The following is a 20,217-nucleotide window of genomic DNA, read 5'->3' as shown; positions in this document are numbered from 1 at the left end:
ACACAGAAAAAGGATTGTTAGAAAATTTTGGTGGGATTATGGGCCATTTTCCTTATAATTTTCTTTATTTTACAAGTGTTGTACAGAAAGCATATATTCCTTTTTCAGAAAAATGTATCTTCCTTTAAGGAAAAAAGATCCAAGTAATAGATTAAAATATTAATTGGCAGATGTAGAAATCCTTTCCTATCTAATAGTCTTTTTTTTTTTTTTTTCCTTTTGAGACAGAGTCTCACTCTGTCGCCCAGGTTGGAGTGCAGTGGCGTGATCTTGGCTCACTGCAGCCTCCACCTCCCAGGTTCAAGCAATTCTCCTGCCTCAGCCTCCTGAGTAGCTGGGACTACAGGCGAGTGCCACCACACCCAGATGATTTTTGTATTTGTAGTAGAGACGGGTTTTCCCATGTTGGCCAGGGTGGTCTGGAACTCCTGACCTCAGGTGATCCGCCCACCTCGGCCTCCCAAAGTTGTGGAATTACAGGCGTGAGCCACTGCATCCGGCCTCTAATAGTCTTTTAATACATAATGTACTAGTGATTTAATAAATATTTAACTCCCAAAAGTGTATATGCTACTTATTCATAGGGGAAACACATTTTAAAATTTTCCCCCTATATAATAGGGTAGCACTTGCAGCTATGAATGGAGAAAATATGGCATATTTTCTGTGTAAATGATAAAAGAAGCCTTTTGAATTTTCTCTTATATGACGTGAAGGTGATTTTTATTATAGGATTTGCATGTGCACTTGAATCTTGATCATTTTCTTCCATTGATTTATATGTCTTTTTTTGCATGTCACTTTTGTTCATGCAACCATTTATTTACTCATACCTATTCTGTTTCCTTGCAGCTCATTTCCTATGTGGGTTGCTTATTTTCTTAATGCAGAGATAGTGCATAGAGGGGGGTTTATTTACATGAGAAGACAAGCTGTTCTTTAGTTTTTTTAATTTTATGGGTACATACTAGGTGTGTATATTTATTGGGTACATGAGATATATTGATACAGGCATACAATGTGGAGTAATCACATCATAGTAAATGGGATACCCGTCACTTTAAGCATTTATCATTTCTCAGTGTTACAGTCATTCTAGTTAGACTCTTTTAGTTACTTTAAAGTTCACTGTAAATGACTGTACTCACCCTGTTGTGCTATCAAATGCTAGATCTTATTTGTTCTGTTTATGTTTTGCGCCCTTTAACCATCCCCACTTTTCCCTCTTCCTTCTCCATTACCCATCCCAGCCTCTGATAACCATCATCATACACTCTATCTCCATGAATTACATTGTTTTAATTTTTAGCTCCCACAAATGAGTGAGAACACATTAAGTTTGTCTTTCTGTGCCTGGCTTATTTCACTTAACATAATGAACCTGTTATGTTCTCAGGGGCTAATATCAATTATGTTTTTTGGGAGCTATCCAAATAAAGTATTTGAAAACTTCACTTTAGTTTGGGAGTTAATTTAAAAATTAAATTATTTTAGTTATAATTTATTAATTTGTAAATTGCTTATATGTTTTCTTTATTGGAAAGTATCATACAAGTGTTTGGATTATTAAAAATTTGATTGCCAAGGTAAAACACATGATAATATTCCTAAATCTAATATGGAATCATAGTTTTTTCTTTTGGCTTTAATTACAACTATACTTTGTGTAGAAACCCTGAGTTTCTTAATTATTTCTGAAATTTTAAATAATTATTATGTTGTAACTTCATTGTGTGGTAGTCTTAATGCACTAAATATGAATCATATCATTACTCTTCACTTTTTAAATGCATTTAATTTTCTTTAAAAAAATATCCAGCTGGGGGATATTACATGTTCATTACTTAGCATCCTCTATCCATTTTAGATTTTTAAACATTAATCTTAATAGTTAAAGTGATCCCATTTTTGAAATGATGTATTGTTTAGAACCTGAGAGGAATTCTTTGGTAAGAACTATGTGCTCAGAGGGGTCCTCAGGTGCACTGAGGCACTGAAAAGCTAGTTTTCACTGCCACATGGGCCTTTTTATCATCAGGATGAGGTAGTGGTCATATTTTAATTAAAATGTCAGAACAAATACTGTTGGAGTTATTGAAAATGAATCACCAGATAAAGTGAGCACTGGGCCATGGCAGGTCAAAGAGGCAAAGTCACCTGGAGAAGAGAACTCAATTCATTTTCCTGCCTAAATGAGGAAGAAGGAACTTTATGAGCAATATGAACTTTTAATACTTTAAAGCACATTCTTCTCTGTAGCAGAAGCCCCTGTTTTCACAGATTGATGGCTTTTAGTATTATGTTTTGATTATTTGACATTCATGTAATACCTTATGCTTTACTGCATTGTAAATGTAGTTTAAAACGTGTACCAAAGGAATAACATTATTTGGGCTTATTTTCTTTTTGTTTGTGTTTGAATTCTACATTCTCTGTGCTTCATAATCCTCGGTGAAAGTCAGCCTAGTCACCTTTTAGAAAAAAAATCTGTGTAATAGCCATCCTAGTACGTGTGAAGTAGTATCTCATTGTAGTCTTGCTTTGCTTCTCCCCCAATGATTAGTGATGTTCAACATCTTTTCAAGAGCTTATTGGCCATCTGTCTATCTTCTCTGGAGAAATATCTATTCATTGCCTTTGCACATTTTTTTTTATTATTATTATACTTTAAGTTCTAGGGTACATGTGCACAACGTGCAGGTTTGTTACATATGTATACATGTGCCCCTATGACAGTCTCCACCACTCTGCCGGTATTACCAACATAGTTTACTCTATCCCTAAACACGGCATGCAACTGTAGACACCATTTCTTGCTTTGTTGTTGTTGTTGTGCTATAGTTGCTTTTCTTCTACCTACCCTATTCTACACTTACTCCAGTTTAATTTGCCCAACATCCTATTCCAAATTGCCTATTACATCTTTAGTCCTTCTTACTATTAAATTGAATGAAATGAGCTACTGCAGAAAACCAGTTCTACCACCGGCAACTTGTGATGCACTCCTAGCCAAAGCTCAGCAACTTTAATATTTTTTGACAGTTCTGCACTTCAGAACTGCATGTTATTTTTCCAGCTATCTCTTTGCCTTCCAGCTGACCTCAAAGAAAGATGAAGCAGTTATATATCTCTTTAAGGTTTTAAGGTCAAAGCCTGATAATGCCCTTGTATCCAGAGCATTTATCTTCAGTCTGTGTCAGTTTTTCACCTTCCTCATGGTTTCTTTTCAAAGTTTCAACCTCTATAAAATTAGTTTAAATCTATTGGATTATTCGTTTCCTCCAGCTTTTATTAAGTGGAGTGTTCCTTTGAGCTGGATCTTTAATGAGATACAAGATAAACTCTCCTAGTATATGCTTAGAAATGGGCTGGGCAATATTAAAGACTTTCCAGACCTTAGCCCACTTGTTAGCAGTGCTCCCCAAGTCTGGTATACCAAATCATAGGAGATACATTTAAGTACCTTCCCATAAGATTTGTGTGACTAAACTCACTAATCAGTTTACTAAGAGCCATATGGTGTTAGCTATAAAATATGAATTCCTTATGTTCCTTTATTTTGTCAATAGATTTAACCACCTAATATGTTCCTACATGAAGTTAGTGATATCTTAGACGACTCATAGATCTTGGCACTAGAAAGGGGCAGCTGAGGAGATCACTTCTTCCACTCAGAGTTTCTTCATCCTATTCCACTAATAATTATGGATTATTCAGGATGAACTAGGAAAATAACTTATTTGGTATTCTTATAGTGGAGATACTGTAAATTACATATAATAAAATCCTGTTTATCCTGATGTGGGAAATAGGGCTTTCTTGTTAATTGAATACTGCAATTAGGTAAAAATTTCTCTACATTGATTACCAATTAAATAATAGTTATTAATGAGATAATTATGCCTTTAACATTTTCTTTATTATTCATGAGGTACTTCATGGTCTTGGGCAATCTTCATAAACATTCATTATTATTTTTGTACAAAATTTGAACTTTTGTTCAGATTCAGGCTAAAGAAAACTCTCTGTCAATGAATGTATCCACAGCAATATTTTATGTTTTCAAACAAAGAAAATCTAATTATAACAATTTTAAAGAGGAGAGGCAAATAAATGATTGTCATATTAGCAAGAAATAGGCTTTATGCATTGAGATTAATAACATTGGACCTTTTTACAAGCATATCGTACTTTGATCATACCTGAAAATACAATAACATCAATTCAGAAATTATTTACTGAGCATCTGTCATGTGCTAAGCCCTATATTAGGGAACCAAAAACAAGGGAGGAGAGTAAGAACTAAGTCTACTTCATGTGTGTATCCCCAGCTCCTAGCTCAATGCCTAACACGCGTAATAGACACATGCTCTTAAATGAGAGAACATATGCTCAAAATGGCATTCACTGTTATGACTTCATTTTTGATATTTATTGGTTATCATTAATTTTTTAATCCAATAAGACAAAGCATTAGGATGTGAGTTAGGACAACAAAGTTTTAATCCTATATTTACTATTTTTGTAATAATAACTTTATCGATATATCATTCATATACCATATGATCCACCCTTTTGAAGTGTGCAATTCAGTGTTTCTTAGTATATTTATAGAATTGTCCAAACATCACCACCATCAGTTTTAGAACATTTCTATCACCCCCAAAAGAAACGTCATACCAATTAGTGATCACCTCCCATTTGCCCCCAGTTTCCTTCAGCCCTAGGTAACCTACTGACCCACTTCCTGCTTATCCTAGACATTTCATGTGTATATACTATTGAATTACTATATAGTTTATCAAGTTGGTTTGTCCATTTGAAACATAAGGAAATCAATTTATGTTGTCTTCTGTCTTTATAGGGAAAATTTAAGCATGAATGTGATCATAAACCCTTTGATACTAGTGAGAAGTAATAGAAGTCCAAAAGAGCACGATTGGAGTAAAATCTAATTAACTTACTCATCAAAATCGTGTGTAGATGCAAGTTTACTGATTGTTTACATACAAAGCTCTGATTTACTACAATGTCTAGTCATGGCTTAATCGGTAATAGGCTACACAGTGTAGTAATTGACAAGCATATTGTATTTTAGAATGTAAATAAAATTTATTTATATGTTTAGAAAATGAACAAGTAGAAAAGCCAAGAATTCTGTGGGCACTTTACTTCAATATGAGAGATTCGTCAGACATCAGCAGGAGCTGTTATAAAGATTTACCATCCAACGTGTATGTCTGCTCTGGCCCAGATTGTGGTTTAGGAAATGATAATGCAGTCAAACAGGTAAGGCTGTTGATGTTTCTCAGTTTTGTGTTAGGATGTTTGTGTGGTTGGGAAATATTTTTTCCTCTGGGAGGAGAAAAAAGTCTAGAAAAGCATCTCTCAATACCATTTCTGTAATTTGCCCTAAAAGTTTTTTCTATGTAGCTTCTACAAAGCTACTTTAAGTATACTTTAAATACAGGATCAGGTATTTTCACTTTCTTGAATAAAATGTTGAATTACAGAGATTTTTTTATGAGTTCCATTGTGGGAATAAGGATAGAAGATGCTAAAAATACATATTCATAAATAAGAATTTATAATGCCAGTATTCTAAAGAAACATTGTTTCTGATTTAAACAGTTGAACCATTGGTATATTATTTTGAAATACATAAATTATTTTTCTTGATAAACAGTCATTTCAAGAAGGTTGTAACTAGTAAGTCATATAAAATTAATTTTACAGTAGTCTTAATGCATTTTTTTAATCATAGAAAAGAAGTTATAGCATAGTTTTACATAGTTAACATGATTCCATTAATGTTTTGACACAAGTTCATGTCCCAAGAGCTACCATTACTGATGCTGAGGTCTGTTGTAAAGTAAGGTGGAAGTTTGTGATAGCCATCCTGGTCAGGGCTATGAAGAGGCACAGACTGATACAAGCTGCTAAAAGTGAGCCATGATTCCATTAAGCTGAATATTGATATGTATATATAAATATACTTCTTTGCCCTGGACAGGACGAAAAAAACAGAAAATATTTTTTGATGATACATTTCTAAATTTTGCACAGGTAGAACTGGCACATCTGTCCATTAAGTCAATAAATGGGTAATTTAACATTGTTCTAAGACCACAGATGGAACTTTCGTTCCTACCAGTGGCAAGGATCTTATAGTAGCAAATGTCCTGGTTGAGCCTGTAATCTAATTTTGAGTCGTGGTAGCAAAGCTATGTCTATGATGAATATACAAACATCTGCAGTTTTTTTCTGGAATTCTTGTTTATTTTCTTCAGTGCCTGATGGTGATCCTGTATAATTATATTCAGCCAGTGACACCAAACAAAAGCAGAAAGTCACATCCATCTCTCATCCATCATTCATTCTATTAGTTTAGTAAGAACCCAAGATGGCTGAAGATCTGCATTTATAGCTTGAAATGATCAAGTCATTTTTACTTTGATGTTCTAATTTTTTGCAAGTAGAAATTGCCAACAAGTTTTTAGCAAGGTAGCTTAGGTCATTTTTATCCCTGAATGAACTTTAATATTTTTTAACCAAAAAAATTTAAGTAAGGGCTTATAATACAAGTACTAATGTATTCTAAACATCCGAACTGCATGCTAGAAGATTATAATTGAGGGATAATTTTATCATGAGGTCATTTGCTTCTCAAGAAGATAATCTTCAGAGGTAACATGCTGTAACAGTAGAAAACAGCACAGTGCTAATTTTGGTACTAATTAATATATGCTATTAAATGTAAGCAGTTTTAAATTTGTTGTATAGCTTTTAGTCTCATCAATTTTGGGGGAAATATTATGATGCCTACTTTTAAAGAGCATTGACAATATTTATAAATAGCTTGTGTATTCAGATAAACTGCATGCTAATTCCTGTGTATCAGCCTGTAATTATATCAATCACTAATTGGCGATTTCTGGTGATTGGTATTTTCCAAATGAAGATTATCCATAAAGGCTCTCAGAATATCACCTAGACTTTGCTTATGTAGACAACACAAGCCCATGCAGATTTCTTTATTTTAAAAAAACAAATGAAATACTTCATTTTACCAGTTGGCAAGGTGACATCTTTTCTTATTTGTAACATGTATAGAGGTTGAGTAATGTAAACTTGACACTCTTGTGTTCATAGGGAACTATTTGTGATTTGAAGATGCACCAAAAACATAAAGTGATATGTCTATAATACCCCCAAGTTCAAATTGTTTGTCCTGGCCTCCAAGACATTCTCTATTGTCACCACAAAACCAACCTAAGTGATAGTTGCGATTCTTTCTATGACTTGCTCATTTTTGTATTTTATGTTGCTTCAGATTTGTTTTTATTTGTCTGAAACTGACATCTGAGATATCTCTTTTTCTTGGCAGATGTTGTGTATCATTTACCCAAACATACTGATGGACAGTTCCATAGTCCTCATTCCCAAGACATTGATGGCTCACTCCTTCAGGAGCCCCACCCTCTAGGAGATGTCACTACCATGGGAACAAGAATAAATAGTACCATACTCTTTGTATTTTACTTCAAGTATAAAATGAGTTAAATTGGCTGATGTTGGGCTGGACTGGCAACCTAACCTCCATTTAGAACATGGTTTTATGGACAGATTAGCCAGTCACTTACGACGTTTGATACACAGCCCATTATTAAGTTGAGAGCTAGCTGTATAGATTGAACTATCAGGTTGTTCACATACTGTAGTACCGTTTCTTTTCTCATGCCTTTGAGAGAGAGAGGGCAATTTTAGATGTCATATTTTCTGTAGCTGCCATTCATTTGAGCACTTTCTATGTGTCAGATTCTATCCTTGGCATCTCATATATATTATCTTATTTTGTCCTCAAAACAATCTTGCAAGATAAGTATTTGTGATATCCCCATTTATAGATAAGGAAGCTACATCCTAAAGGGGCTAAATAACTTGTCCAGAGGTCACATAGCTAGTAAGTTCTTGAGCCAAGAATTAAACTCAACTCCTTTGGATCCCAGTGCTTGTACACTCACCCAGTGAGTGTTATATGCTACTTTCAGCTTATGAGTAGGCCTACATCCTAAAAACATTAAAGTACTATATTAATGAAATGTTTATTTTTGTTTTGTGTTGATGTATGTTAACTAAACTTAAAAATATTTTAAATAATTCACTTTGTTCTATCCGTACATCCCAGTGTGAGCACACCAAGTTACAATATAATTAGCACTTTCCAATTTTTTAACCACCTGAAATTTTTTACCCTTTGAGCTAACTTCTGGCTTAAAGGTGAAGAGGATGAAAAGTTGCCAATTAACTATTCTGTGCTTAGAACTAGGTTTAGTTGGCAAACAAAATGCAGCAGACCAAGAAGCATTAGATACACTTTCCAGAGCATGGCAGTTGACCCTAAGAGGTTCCAGCAGTTAGAGAGAGGAGAGATTTGGGAAGGACTGGAGTCCGGCTATAGGAAATTGGCATCAACAAGGGCCAGGGCAGATGGGCTAAAGGTGGGAGCTTCATAAGCAGGTAGAACACAAAGAAGAGTGGTGTGGCAACTGGCAACTGGTGCTAATCTTAGGAGGCGGGTGGTGCATGACAAGATGTATGGAAGCATATGGTGTGGGATCCAGCCACAGAGATTGGAGTTAAGGGTAAAAGCTATTCTGTGGGAAGGAGACAAAAGGGAGACAAGGTGTCAAACACAGAGGAATTGGCATAGAAGTAAAAGAATTTATAGTAATTATTATTATTATTATTATTATTATTATTATATTTATACTTAGTATTTGTATTAAATGTTACTGACATTCTATTTTATGCCAAGGCACTAAGGATCGAGTTGACTAAAAGTGTTTGTCATCCTGGAGGAATCACTGTCAGGTAAAGGAGAAAAGCATGTAAACAAATGACAGTGTAGTGTGCTATATGTACTAATACATCCAAAGTCTAGAAATAATATAGAGGAGCAATGAGCCCAATCTCGGAGTCAGAGAACCTTACAGAGAGGGGTATAATAGATGAGTAGTAATTCTCCTTCTAAATCAAAGACAGTAGAATTGAAACATTCTGGGTGTAAAGAATAACATTGGTACCAGCCCAGTATGTAAAAAATAAGTATGGTGTATTGTTTCATACAAATAAACAGGTATTAGTAAATCAAGAAGTCTGAGAGATGCAGGCTAGATGAAGTGGTATTTGATAAGATCAGAGAAGTTAGGCCTGAAGGGTTTTATTTTCTATAGTAGGGATCTTGGATTTTATCCTATTGGTGATGGGGAGTCATTGAAGAATTTTAAGCCAAAAGTTGAATAAACAGAATTTTATTTTCCATAGACCCATCTGAGGGTGGCATGGAGATGGATTTTATGGGCGGACTCTAGAGGCAAGGAGACCAGTCCAATTCCGAGGCTATTGTAGTTGTCTGGTTGAAAGATGGTGCATGTCTGGGCTATGTCAGTGGGGAAGGAGCAGATGAAGTTAAGAGATAGAAGATAAAATTGATAGAATTTGATGATTGTTTGCATGCCAAGTGTAAAAGGGAGGGAGAACTTTTACAGATAGTAAAGATAAAGATGTAAGACAAAAAAGACCATTAGGGGAACGGAAGTATGAGGTAATGGCTTTGTCTGACCTAGATCCCGCTTCTACAGGGACTGTGTTTCTAGCAAAGGAGTATGGTGAGTTCCCGGGATGGAGAGCAAAGATAGGCATCTGTAATGTTTAATTTCCAGATAGCCACAATAAAAACTGCAGTTAGCTATAGTTACCATGCTGTACATTAGATCCCGAGAACTTATAACTGAAAGTTCATACCCTTAAACCAACAGCTCTTCACTCCCCAGCCCCTGGCAACCACCCTCAACTTTTCTAGATTCTACATATAAGTGAGATCATATGGTATTTTTCTTTCTGTGCTTGGCTTATTTCACTTAGGATAATGTCCTCCGGGTTCATTCTTCTTGTCATAAATGACAGAATTCTTCAATTCAAATTTGACAAGAGAGCAGATTTTAAGTATTCTTACTAGAAACACACACACACACACATAGTGGTAACTATTGGTAGTGATGGACGTGTTAACTTAATTGTGGTAATAATTACACAGTGTATATCAAATGACCTTGTACACCTTGAATATAAATAATTTTTGTCAATTAAGTATTTAAAAACTTCAAAGAAATTGTCTATAGCAATTGGCGTGTCCAAAAACATACCCTTGAAGTTTTTTTTATTCTGTTACCCTGTCATACTAATAAGTTCAGCTTAAATCTTGACATTTTTACTTATGTTATTATTAGTAATAATGAAAATAGCTACCATATATGTTGGCTTAATCTCTGATATTTTATAGATAAGGAAGCCAAAGCTCAGAAATTGAGTAAGCATTCCCCAAATCACATAGCTGCTAAATCGTAGAGCCAGTATTTTTACTGAGGCTATCTTTTCAAAACTCATGTGCTTAAACAAGTGCTGTAGTCCTTAAAGTCCAGGAAATGGGAATTATGTCAGAAAGCAAATAGTTGAACAAACAGTGAAGCGTTTTCTTCATTTGAACAGTGACTTGTTAAAATTGCTATATGCTAAATTAGACTGTACCAGTATCATATATAGGCTTGTATTAGTCTGTCCTCACACTGCTATAAAGATACTATCTGAGACTGTGTAATTTATAAACAAAAGAGGTTTAATTGACTGACAGTTCCTCATAGCTGGGGAGGCCTAAGGAAATGTAAAATCATGGTGGAAGGCAAAGGGGAAGCAAGGCATGTCTTACATGGTGGCAGGAGAGAGAAAGCGAAGAGGGAACTGCCAAACACTTTTAAACCATCAGATCTTGTGAGAAGTCACTATCACGAGAACAGCATGGGGAAAACTGCCCCCATAATCCATTCACCTCCCACCAGTCCCTCCGTAATACTTGTGGATTACAATTGCAAATGAGATTCGGGTGGGGACACAGAGCCAAACCATATCATTCTGCCCCTGACCCTCCCCAAGTCTCATGTCCTTTTCACATTTCAAAACCAATCATCCCTTCCCAACAGCCCTCCAAAGTCTTAAAACTCATTCCAGCATTAACTCAAAAGTCTATGTCCAAAGTCTCATCTGAGACAAGTCAAGTCCCTTCCCCCTATGAACCTGTAAAATCAAAAGCAAGTTAGTTACTTCCAAGATACAATGGAGTATAGGCATTGGGTAAATGTCCCCATTCCAAATGGGAGAAATTGGACAAAACAAGGGGGCCATAGGCCCCATGCAAGTCCAAAACCCGGCCAGGCAGTCATTAAATCTTAAAGCTCCAAAATCTCCTTTGACTCCAAGTCTCACATCCAGGCCATGCTGATACAAGGGCTAGATGCCCACAGCCTTGGGCAGTTCCAACCCTGTGGCTCTGCAGGGCATAGGCACTGTGCCTGCTTTCACAGGCTGGCATTAAGTGCCTGTGACTTTTCCAGGTGCATGGGGCAAGCTGTCAGTGGATCTACCATTCTGGGGTCTAGAGGACAGTGGCCATCTTCTTACAGCTCCACTAAACAGTTCCCTAGTGGTGACTCTTTGTGGGGGCTCCAAGCCCACATTTCCCTTCAGCACTGCCCTAGCAGAAGTTCTCCATGAGGGCTCTACCCCTGCAGCAGACTTCTGCCTGGCCATCTAGGCGTTTCCTAACATCCTCTGAAATCTCTGCAGAGGCTCCCAAACTTCAGCTCTTGTCTTTTGTGCACCCTCAGGCCCAACATCACATGGAAGCTGGCAACACTTGGGGCTTGCACCCTCTGAAGCAACAGCTCAAGCTGTACCTTTATTCCTTTTAGCCATGGCTGGAGCTGGAGCAGCTGGGATGTAGGCTATCATGTTCCAGGGCTGCACAGAGCAGTGGGGCCCACCCAGCCCACAAAACCGTTTTTCCCTCCTAGGGAAGATCTCTGACATGCCCTGGAGACATTTTCCCCATTGTCTTGTCTATTGACATTTAGCTCATCATTGCTTATGCAAATTGCTGTAGCCAGCATGAATTCCTCCCCAGAAAATGGGTTTTTATTTTCTCCCACGTGGTCAGGCTGCAAATTTTCCAAACCTTCATGCTCTGCTTCCCTTTTAAACGTAAGTTCCAATATCAGACCATCTCTTTGTGAACACACATGACTGAGTGCTTTCAGAAGCAGCCCGGTCACCTCTTGAATGCTTTGCTGCTTAGAAATTTCTTCTGCCACATATCCTAAATCATCTTTCTTAACTTCAAAGTTTCACAGATCTCTAGGGTGGGGACAAAATGCCACTAGTCTCTTCGCTAAAGCATAGCAAGAGTCACCTTTGCTCCAGTTCCCAGTAAGTTCCTCATCTCCATCTGAGGCCACCTCAGCCTGGACATCATTGTCCATATCACTATCAGCATTTTGGCCAAAACCATTCAACAAGTCTCTAGAAAGTTCCAAATTTTCCCACATTTACCTTTCTTCTTCTGAGCCCTCCAAACGATTCTAACTTCTGCCTGTTACACAATTCCAAAGTCACTTCCACATTTTCAGGTTATCTTTTAGCAGTACCCCACTCCTGGTACCAATTCTGTGTTAGTGTCTCTTACACTGCCGTAAAGATACTACCTGAGACTAGGTAATTTGTAAACAAAAAAGGTTTAATTAACTCACAAGATCACATGGCTGGGAAGGCCTCAGGAGAGTTATAATCATGTCAGAGGGTGAAGGGGAAGCAAGGCACATCTTACTTGCTGGCAGGAGAAAGAGAAAAGGGGGAACTGCTAAATACTTTTAAACCATCAGATCTTGTGAGAATTCACTATCACAAGAACAACATGGGAACAGTCACCCCCATAATCTAATCGCCCCCTAACATGTGGGGATAATAATTTGAGATGAGATTTGGGGGGGGGACTCAGAACCAAACCATATCAAGTCTCTATGAGATATCATATAAGCAATATTAAGGCAATTGTATTTCTTTCGATATGTAGAATGAATGTGTTTCAGTTCTCAACAATCTGAACACTTGATAATGAACCTGATGAGATACTACCGTCCTTGAAGTGTTGACCTGAATACATGTATAGAATTAAAGGGAGAAGTCACAGAATTCTGAAAACAGACTTATAGAAGTTCATGTATTCTGATAAAGTACTATAACCTGCTTAAGGAAAATTTTAAGGATAACACTTAATTGTTTTTAGTTAATGCCAGAAATGCACACAGATTTTAAACCGATTTCCAAAAATGATTTATCTTTTCTTCCTTGGCCAGGCTGAAACACTTTTCCAGGAAATCTGCCCCAGTGAAGATTTCTGTCCCCCTCCACCAAATCCTGAAGACATTGTCCTTGATGGAGACGGTTTACAGCCAGAGGCTTCAGAATCCAGTGCCATACCAGAGGCTAACTCAGAGACTTTCAAGGAAAGCACAAACCTTGGAAACCTAGAGGAGTCCTCTGAATAATGGATATACACCGAACTGGATACCCAACTTTGGAAATTTCTACTGGTCTCAGAGTCTACTTGATAGAAGGACTGTTTGAAAAATGTTAGAAAGCAACAGCAATTATAAGGCAAAATAGGTAATAGAAATCCAAAAGGGGATTTTCCTTATAGAGGACGTTACAAGAACACACAACACTTACAAAGCACATTGACTTGCTCATTTTGAATACCAAACTTGTGTGACTAGCAGATGAAAATTATAAATCAATTGATTCTCAGGAATGTAACTGTGGATATGAAAGTGATCCTATGCATTGTTAATAATTCCGTGGTCTTAGGACAATTTTGCTTACCACTATGGATCTTTGTTTGAAAGCCACATTTTCAGAACCAGCTCACATATTTTCTTTGGTTATTTGAATTATATTTTCTTTATGGACAAGAGCATCATAACATAATGATAAAAACATATAGAAAAACTAAAGTATCATGATCTAGATAGAAGCCTGTATTTAGAATACAGGTTTGTTTTGTTTTGTTTTGCTTTCTATGTTGAGAAGCATTGAAAATGCTAATACAAAGGTGTTTAGACATTGTTAAGAACAAGTCAGTAGTGTTTTTTAGTATCAGTAGTGATATTTGTTTGTAAATTATTTACATATTGGGAAAGGTCAATAATGAAGAAGTGAAAGAATGGAAGGAAATGTGTGGATAGGCTCATTGATATTTGGATGTTCTGTCTGTCAAATAACTAGAGTATTAGGCTAATTGTCTACAGACCTAATTTAATCCTGGCTGTCCTTCTGATGATATGTGGTAAATTGTTTAATTTCTGAGCCTACGTTTCTCCATATATAAAGTGGAAATAGTATTACTATGCCTACTGTATGAGAATGATTATGAAGACCAATGCAATGCCATGTTTAGAATGGGTTTGCCAGAAGAAAATCGTTTTAGAATTTTCCCATTGACTTGATGAATCTCAGAAGTCTCATGCAGGAAATAATTGCTTGTTGTCAGTCAACAAACGAAATGGATCACAGCATTTTTATTGCATTAAGCTTTTTAAATGAAAATTTCTTTTTAAAATTAGTATTTTATATTCTTACATACAGACCAGTAAAAATAGTAACAAGTAGAATTGTGGTTTTGAAATATTACTAAGGAAAACACTCTATAAATTGTTAATATTCCTTTTCTGGTAGGTAAACCTGCAACCACCAAGGGCTCCAAATTGTGTATGACAGTTGGCAAGCCCTAAAATACACTCTACATAAAAATGTTAGGGTTGCCTCTAATCCCAGCACTTTGGGAGGCTGAGACGGGCAGATCACTTGAGGTCAGGAGTTTAAGACCAGCCTGGCCAACATGAAGAAACCCCATCTCTACTAAAAATACAAAATTTTAGCTGGGTGTGATAGCGGGCACCTGTAATCTCAACTACTTTGGAGGCTGAGATAGGAGACTCACTTGAACCAGGGAGGCGGAGGTTGCAGTGAGCCAAGATTGTGCCACTGCACTCCAGCCTGGGTGACAGAGCAAGACTCTGTCTCAAAAAAAAAAGAAGTTAGGGCTGTACATAGGCAGCAAACCAAGCTACAGTGACGTTGCCTGTATTTAAATTTTCTCAAATGGCCAAGCTCTGATGGTCTACTTTAAGTAATAGTTTAGACTTACAATTGCCTGTAAATAAACAAACAAATGCACTCTTAGTTTTTTTGTTTTTTTGGGTTTTTTTCCACAAGATCTGGCCTATATTGTCTGTCAGGAAGCCATGGCTCCAATGTAAAGTACATAGTTCTTACGTACTTCAACTGCAGCTGGTCCCTGACCTCACCAGGTTTCAGAGATGTTCTTAAAGGAAGCCAGCTGTGACAGGTCACAGATTCATGGGAAATGGAAAGAACCAAGGAACGTAGCTCTTGCCTCACCTTTCTACCCACTGCAGATGTAGTTCAAGCCAGAATAATGGAAGAACTTAACTTACTAGCCTCTCAGGCTGCTCCTATCCCTACCTCCCAGTGTACAGCCCCTCCCCATCTCTTTAGTCCCCTTTCCTTCGCTTCCCCTTTTATAATGTCACATAAATCAGGGACAGTAGGATCACATTATAACCTACTTTGTCACAGGGATTCGATTTTTCTTATATCAAATCATGTTTCCTGAAACCCAGCTGGGGCATATGCACTCAATGTCTTAATACATAGCTATTAATGTACCGGGTATTGGCCTTGCCCCTGAATATCAGCAATATATTATAAAAGGTTCCAGTAGATGAGACGATTGAGTCTGAGTACAATTGCAGTAAATTCTGCCAATAAAGATATTGTACTGTTACGGTCTTAGAGTTAAGGCCACTTGAATGCAGTATGCACATTCATGTAAACAGACAATCAGGGTAGGCCTAGAATAACCACAAAAATTCTATTGGCCTTACTACAGCCGCCTATGTGTAGAACAATGGAGGAGATAGTTTGTGGTCCATTATTGTACCCTGTTTCATCCATTAGCCAGCATCAGAATCTTTCAGGTCATTTATTAAATACGATTGAAATGTTTAAAAGTTCCTGAACATGATTCGTGATGATTAAAATATCATATGACTGATAAAAGACTTTAAGAACTTTAGATATTACCTGTTGCCTCAAAATGTAACAGAAATTATTCTTAGAGCTTTCTTTTTAGCTATCCTAATTACTGCAAATAAATATTTGTTCTTATAGTTTTAAATCTAAAAGAAAAATCTTTTGGTTTTGTTTTAAAACCTTAAACTTGAAGTCATATTAATAAAATTAATATATTGTACATAGTGGAAAATTTTCAGTAGCTAATTTAAAATTTCAAAAAATGCTATTAAAGAATTTTGATTCATATATTTAAACTTTTTAGTTATGCATGCTTCTTACTAACCAAAAATGATAATACCATTCAGTTTAGTGAGCAGTATGAGAACCAATACCTAATCCTTATGTTGCTGTTGTATTTTTTCCTAGTGGTGTGCCTGCTCAGAAAAACATACACTGTATGTGTATACATACCTGTGTATATATAAAAGGTCAATTTATATATTTTTCTATAGGAAAATGGAATAACAATTTCCCTACCTCCCATAATATGTATTTGTCCATATTAAAATAGTCACATTGATGATAATTTCTAGAACTAGTTTTTGAGATTGTCAGCCCTTTGTCTAAAATAATGGCAGTATTAATGATTGACTTCTGTCACTGCCATAGTTACCTGGATTGGCAGCCTTAGTAGCCTTTGTCTAAAGTCCTAAAGAGTTCCCAAAAAATGTGTTGAAATTTAATTGCTAAATAGTGGTTGGTGATTCTTTACATCAGGAATTGTAATAATTTTCTTGCAAATAAGTTATTTACTGCTATTGATATTGAAGAATTCATCTTTTACTCAGTTAATTTTATTATATGTATTTCAAAAAGCATGAATATATGATTATTCATAAAGTGTACACTTTAACAGTAAGTTTTCAAAGGAAATAAAGACTTTTAAATCCTTTTCAGGCATGGTGTCATATTTTGTAGTACTTACATCTTTTATATATGCCAAGAAGTTGAAGATTGCCTTTAACCTGATTTATGTTTTAATATTAGTCTAGTATGTAAATAGTTAATTGTCAAGCTGTATATTTGGTTTTGTTTTTAGGCATCTGCCAACTGTGTTAAGTTTGTGAGAAAGGCAATGAAATAATATAGGGCGTGAGTTACTTTGCAAACTGTTCTAGATGCCAACATTAGTGCCAATATCAAACAAAGGTGAATGAGACCTTTTTCTGTTTGGAATCAGTGCTCTAGAGGCTGTGCAGCATGGGCTATGAATTTATAGTACATTGATTGCCTGCAGACTGGTTTCACATCTCACTTACATGATGAGAATCTGAAAGGTGTTTCATATCTGCTTGGTAAATGAGAACCTGAAATATTTTTCTTTAAGGGGTTTGAGTCCCCAGCAACTCATTTGCAACAGACAAGAGACTGCTGATGTTCTTTTTATGCAGAAATTATTCAATAAACTATGATTTGCTATTGAGTCAAATAAAGCAGACTGACACTTTTTGTCAATTTCAAGTAGTTTCTAAAGTTCCTCAGTAAGGAGACATTAAAAAAATAACAAGACTCTCAAACCTGGCGGTTTATCTGTGAGATTATTAATTAATCAATTTTAAGAAAGATAAGATTAATTGAATTTTTAAATAAATGCTGTATTATCCTTCAAGCACCTTGAAACTCATACAATATTCACACTTTAAAAAAAAAAAAATGGTTCCAGATGTTTGAATTTTCTTTAATGATGGCTGTTTAAAAATACTGGTTAAGTGATTTAACACTTAGTATCCCAAGTCACATTTTGAAGGCCACTTTTCTTTCCATTGATGCACAATTTAGCTTTGGGGCTGCAATGAGATACCCTTGTGGTGTAAGTTGCCACGTCTGCTCTTCTGATGATGACTCCTAGGACAGTATGACAGGTAATCATTAGAACCTGGATCCTGGTAGACTGTAGGGTCTTTTTGGTCTATCGTTGCAGGGGGATTTATGCTTGTAACTCCTATTAATGTTAATAGGACTTGCATGTGCAAATCTTCCTCCTGTCAATGAGACAGTCGACCCCAAAAGAAACATTCTTTAGAGGTGGACACTGTAGCTGATCTAGAAGCCTCAATGAATTGTCCTATTTAGGATTTTTATGTGTGGGGGAAAAAAATGGAATGAGTGTACCAGCTTAGCAGAGTATTTTCTCCAGAGCTTGGAAAGATGAAATGCTAGCACTTAATTTTCTATTTCCATTTCTAAAATATGTTAGAAACTACTGCTCTATGTGTACTATTAACATAGCTTTTTTTTCTCTTATTTTTAAAAGTAAAATAATTTTGCCCAGGGTTGTGTTGAAATCACATTTTAATATGTTAATACTATCCTGAAAGTTCTGGAAATTAACATTTTAAAGCTATATAATAGGATCCAGTCTCATAACAATCAAGGAAATGCAGACAAACCCAGGGGATATATTTTGCTTATCAGGTTGGCAGAATCCCAAATACTGATAATAGCCAGAGTGGTAAGGACATAGGGGAAAAGACACTCTTACATGTGAATAAGAAAGTACATAAATAGGTTACAGCGTATTCAAAGGGCAATTTGGCAGAACCTGTCAAAACTTTTTTTTTTTTTTGCAGATTATTAAAATGACATTATTTTTGATATTTACAAATTTTTTCATTGCCACCTTTATCTTCAGGCAGTACATATGAAGGAGTATTACATGGGAATATTGCATGATACTAAGGTTTGGGATATGAATCCCATCACCCAGATAACATAGTACCCACGAAGTAGTTTTACAATGCATGTCCCCCTCCCTCTCTCCCTCCCTCCCCTAGTAGGCTGCATTGTCTATTATTACCGTGTTGATGTCTACATGTGATCAGTGTTTAGCTCCCACTTACAAGTGAGAACATGCTGTATTTTGGTTTTCTGTTCCTGCATTTGTTTAGGATTATGGCCTCCATCTCCATCCACATTGCTGCAAAGGCCATGATCTCTTTTTTTGTTTTGTTTTTGTTTTTGTTTTTGTTTTTACAGCTGCATAGCATTTCATGGTGTGTAAGTACCACATTTTCTTTATCCAGTCTACCATTGATGGGCACCTGGATTGATTCCAGGTCTTTGCTATTGTGAATAGCTCATTGATGAATATATGAGTACATGTGTCTTTTTGGTAGAATGATTTATTTGGCATCAGAAATGCAAATCAAAACCTATCAAAACTTTATTTATTTATTTATTTATTTTATTTTATTTATTTTTTTTTTTTTTGAGACGGAGTCTTGCTCTGTAGCCCGGGCTGGAGTGCAGTGGCCGGATCTCAGCTCACTGCAAGCTCCGCCTCCCGGGTTTACGCCATTCTCCTGCCTCAGCCTCCGGAGTAGCTGGGACTACAGGCGCCCGCCACCTCGCCCGGCTAGTTTTTTGTATTTTTAGTAGAGACGGGGTTTCACGGTGTTAGCCAGGATGGTCTCGATCTCCTGACCTCGTGATCCGCCCGTCTCGGCCTCCCAAAGTGCTGGGATTACAGGCTTGAGCCACCGCGCCCGGCCCCTATCAAAACTTTAAATGCAGATAACCTTTGGCCAAACGCTTTCATTTCTAAAAACCTAGCTTATAGACTGTTTTGTACATGTACACAAAATACAAGGTTCCACACTATAGCTTTGTGGTTTTATTTAATTTTGGAAATAACCTATATGTTCATTAAATGGAGACTGACTTGAATTGTTAATACATGCATTTAATAGTATAGAATACTATGCAGCTGCGAAAAATGAGGTACATCTGTATGAAATAGATCTCCAACATGTTTAAAAACCAAGTCTCAGAATGGTAAGTATATATGTGTAAAAATAAAATCCCTGTGTTTATTACATATGTATGCCTATCATAGGAAATTTTTAGGAATTTGCATACTAAAGTGGTAACTGATTATGTTGGGAAGAGATTAGTATTCGTAGGGGGAGAACAAAAAGACTTTTTTTTTTTTTTTGAGACGGAGTCTCGCTCTGTCGCCCAGGCTGGAGTGCAGTGGCACGATCTCAGCTCACTGCAAGCTCCGCCTCTGGGTTCAGGCCATTCTCCTGCCTCAGCCTCCTGAGTAGCTGGGACTACAGGCGCCTGCCATCGTGCCCGGCTAATTTTTTTGTATTTTTAGTAGAGACGGGTTTTCACCGTGTTAGCCAGGATGGTCTCGATCTCCTGAACTCGTGATCCACCCGCTTAATT

At 36.5% G+C, this 20,217-nt stretch overlaps 1 protein-coding gene across 20 annotated transcripts in view; it reads left to right on the top strand.

Moving 5' to 3' along the window:
* Positions 1–16,939, top strand: part of CHM (CHM Rab escort protein) — a 191,217-nt gene extending 174,278 nt beyond the window's left edge. For 13 of the 20 annotated variants that reach the window (XM_065538290.1, XM_045383988.2, XM_045383981.2 and 10 more), the window contains 3 exons: positions 5,129–5,289; positions 8,819–8,874; positions 13,248–16,939. In XM_065538290.1, the coding sequence (XP_065394362.1) occupies positions 5,129–5,289; positions 8,819–8,874; positions 13,248–13,422 (392 nt within the window). In that variant the 3' untranslated portion in view covers positions 13,423–16,939. Of the gene's footprint in view, positions 1–228; positions 1,257–5,128; positions 5,290–8,818; positions 8,875–13,247 lie in introns of those variants that run through there. The other 7 variants (XM_005594066.4, XM_005594067.4, XM_074029095.1 and 4 more) reach the window with 3 other exon arrangements.
* The last annotated feature ends 3,278 nt before the right edge of the window (positions 16,940–20,217 follow it).

The sequence above is a fragment of the Macaca fascicularis genome, chromosome X (assembly GCF_037993035.2).
Source record: "Macaca fascicularis isolate 582-1 chromosome X, T2T-MFA8v1.1".
NCBI classification, from domain to species: Eukaryota; Metazoa; Chordata; class Mammalia; order Primates; family Cercopithecidae; genus Macaca; species Macaca fascicularis.
The sequence above is the reverse complement of the archived record's forward strand: the minus strand, read 5'-3'. Positions and strand labels throughout refer to the sequence as shown.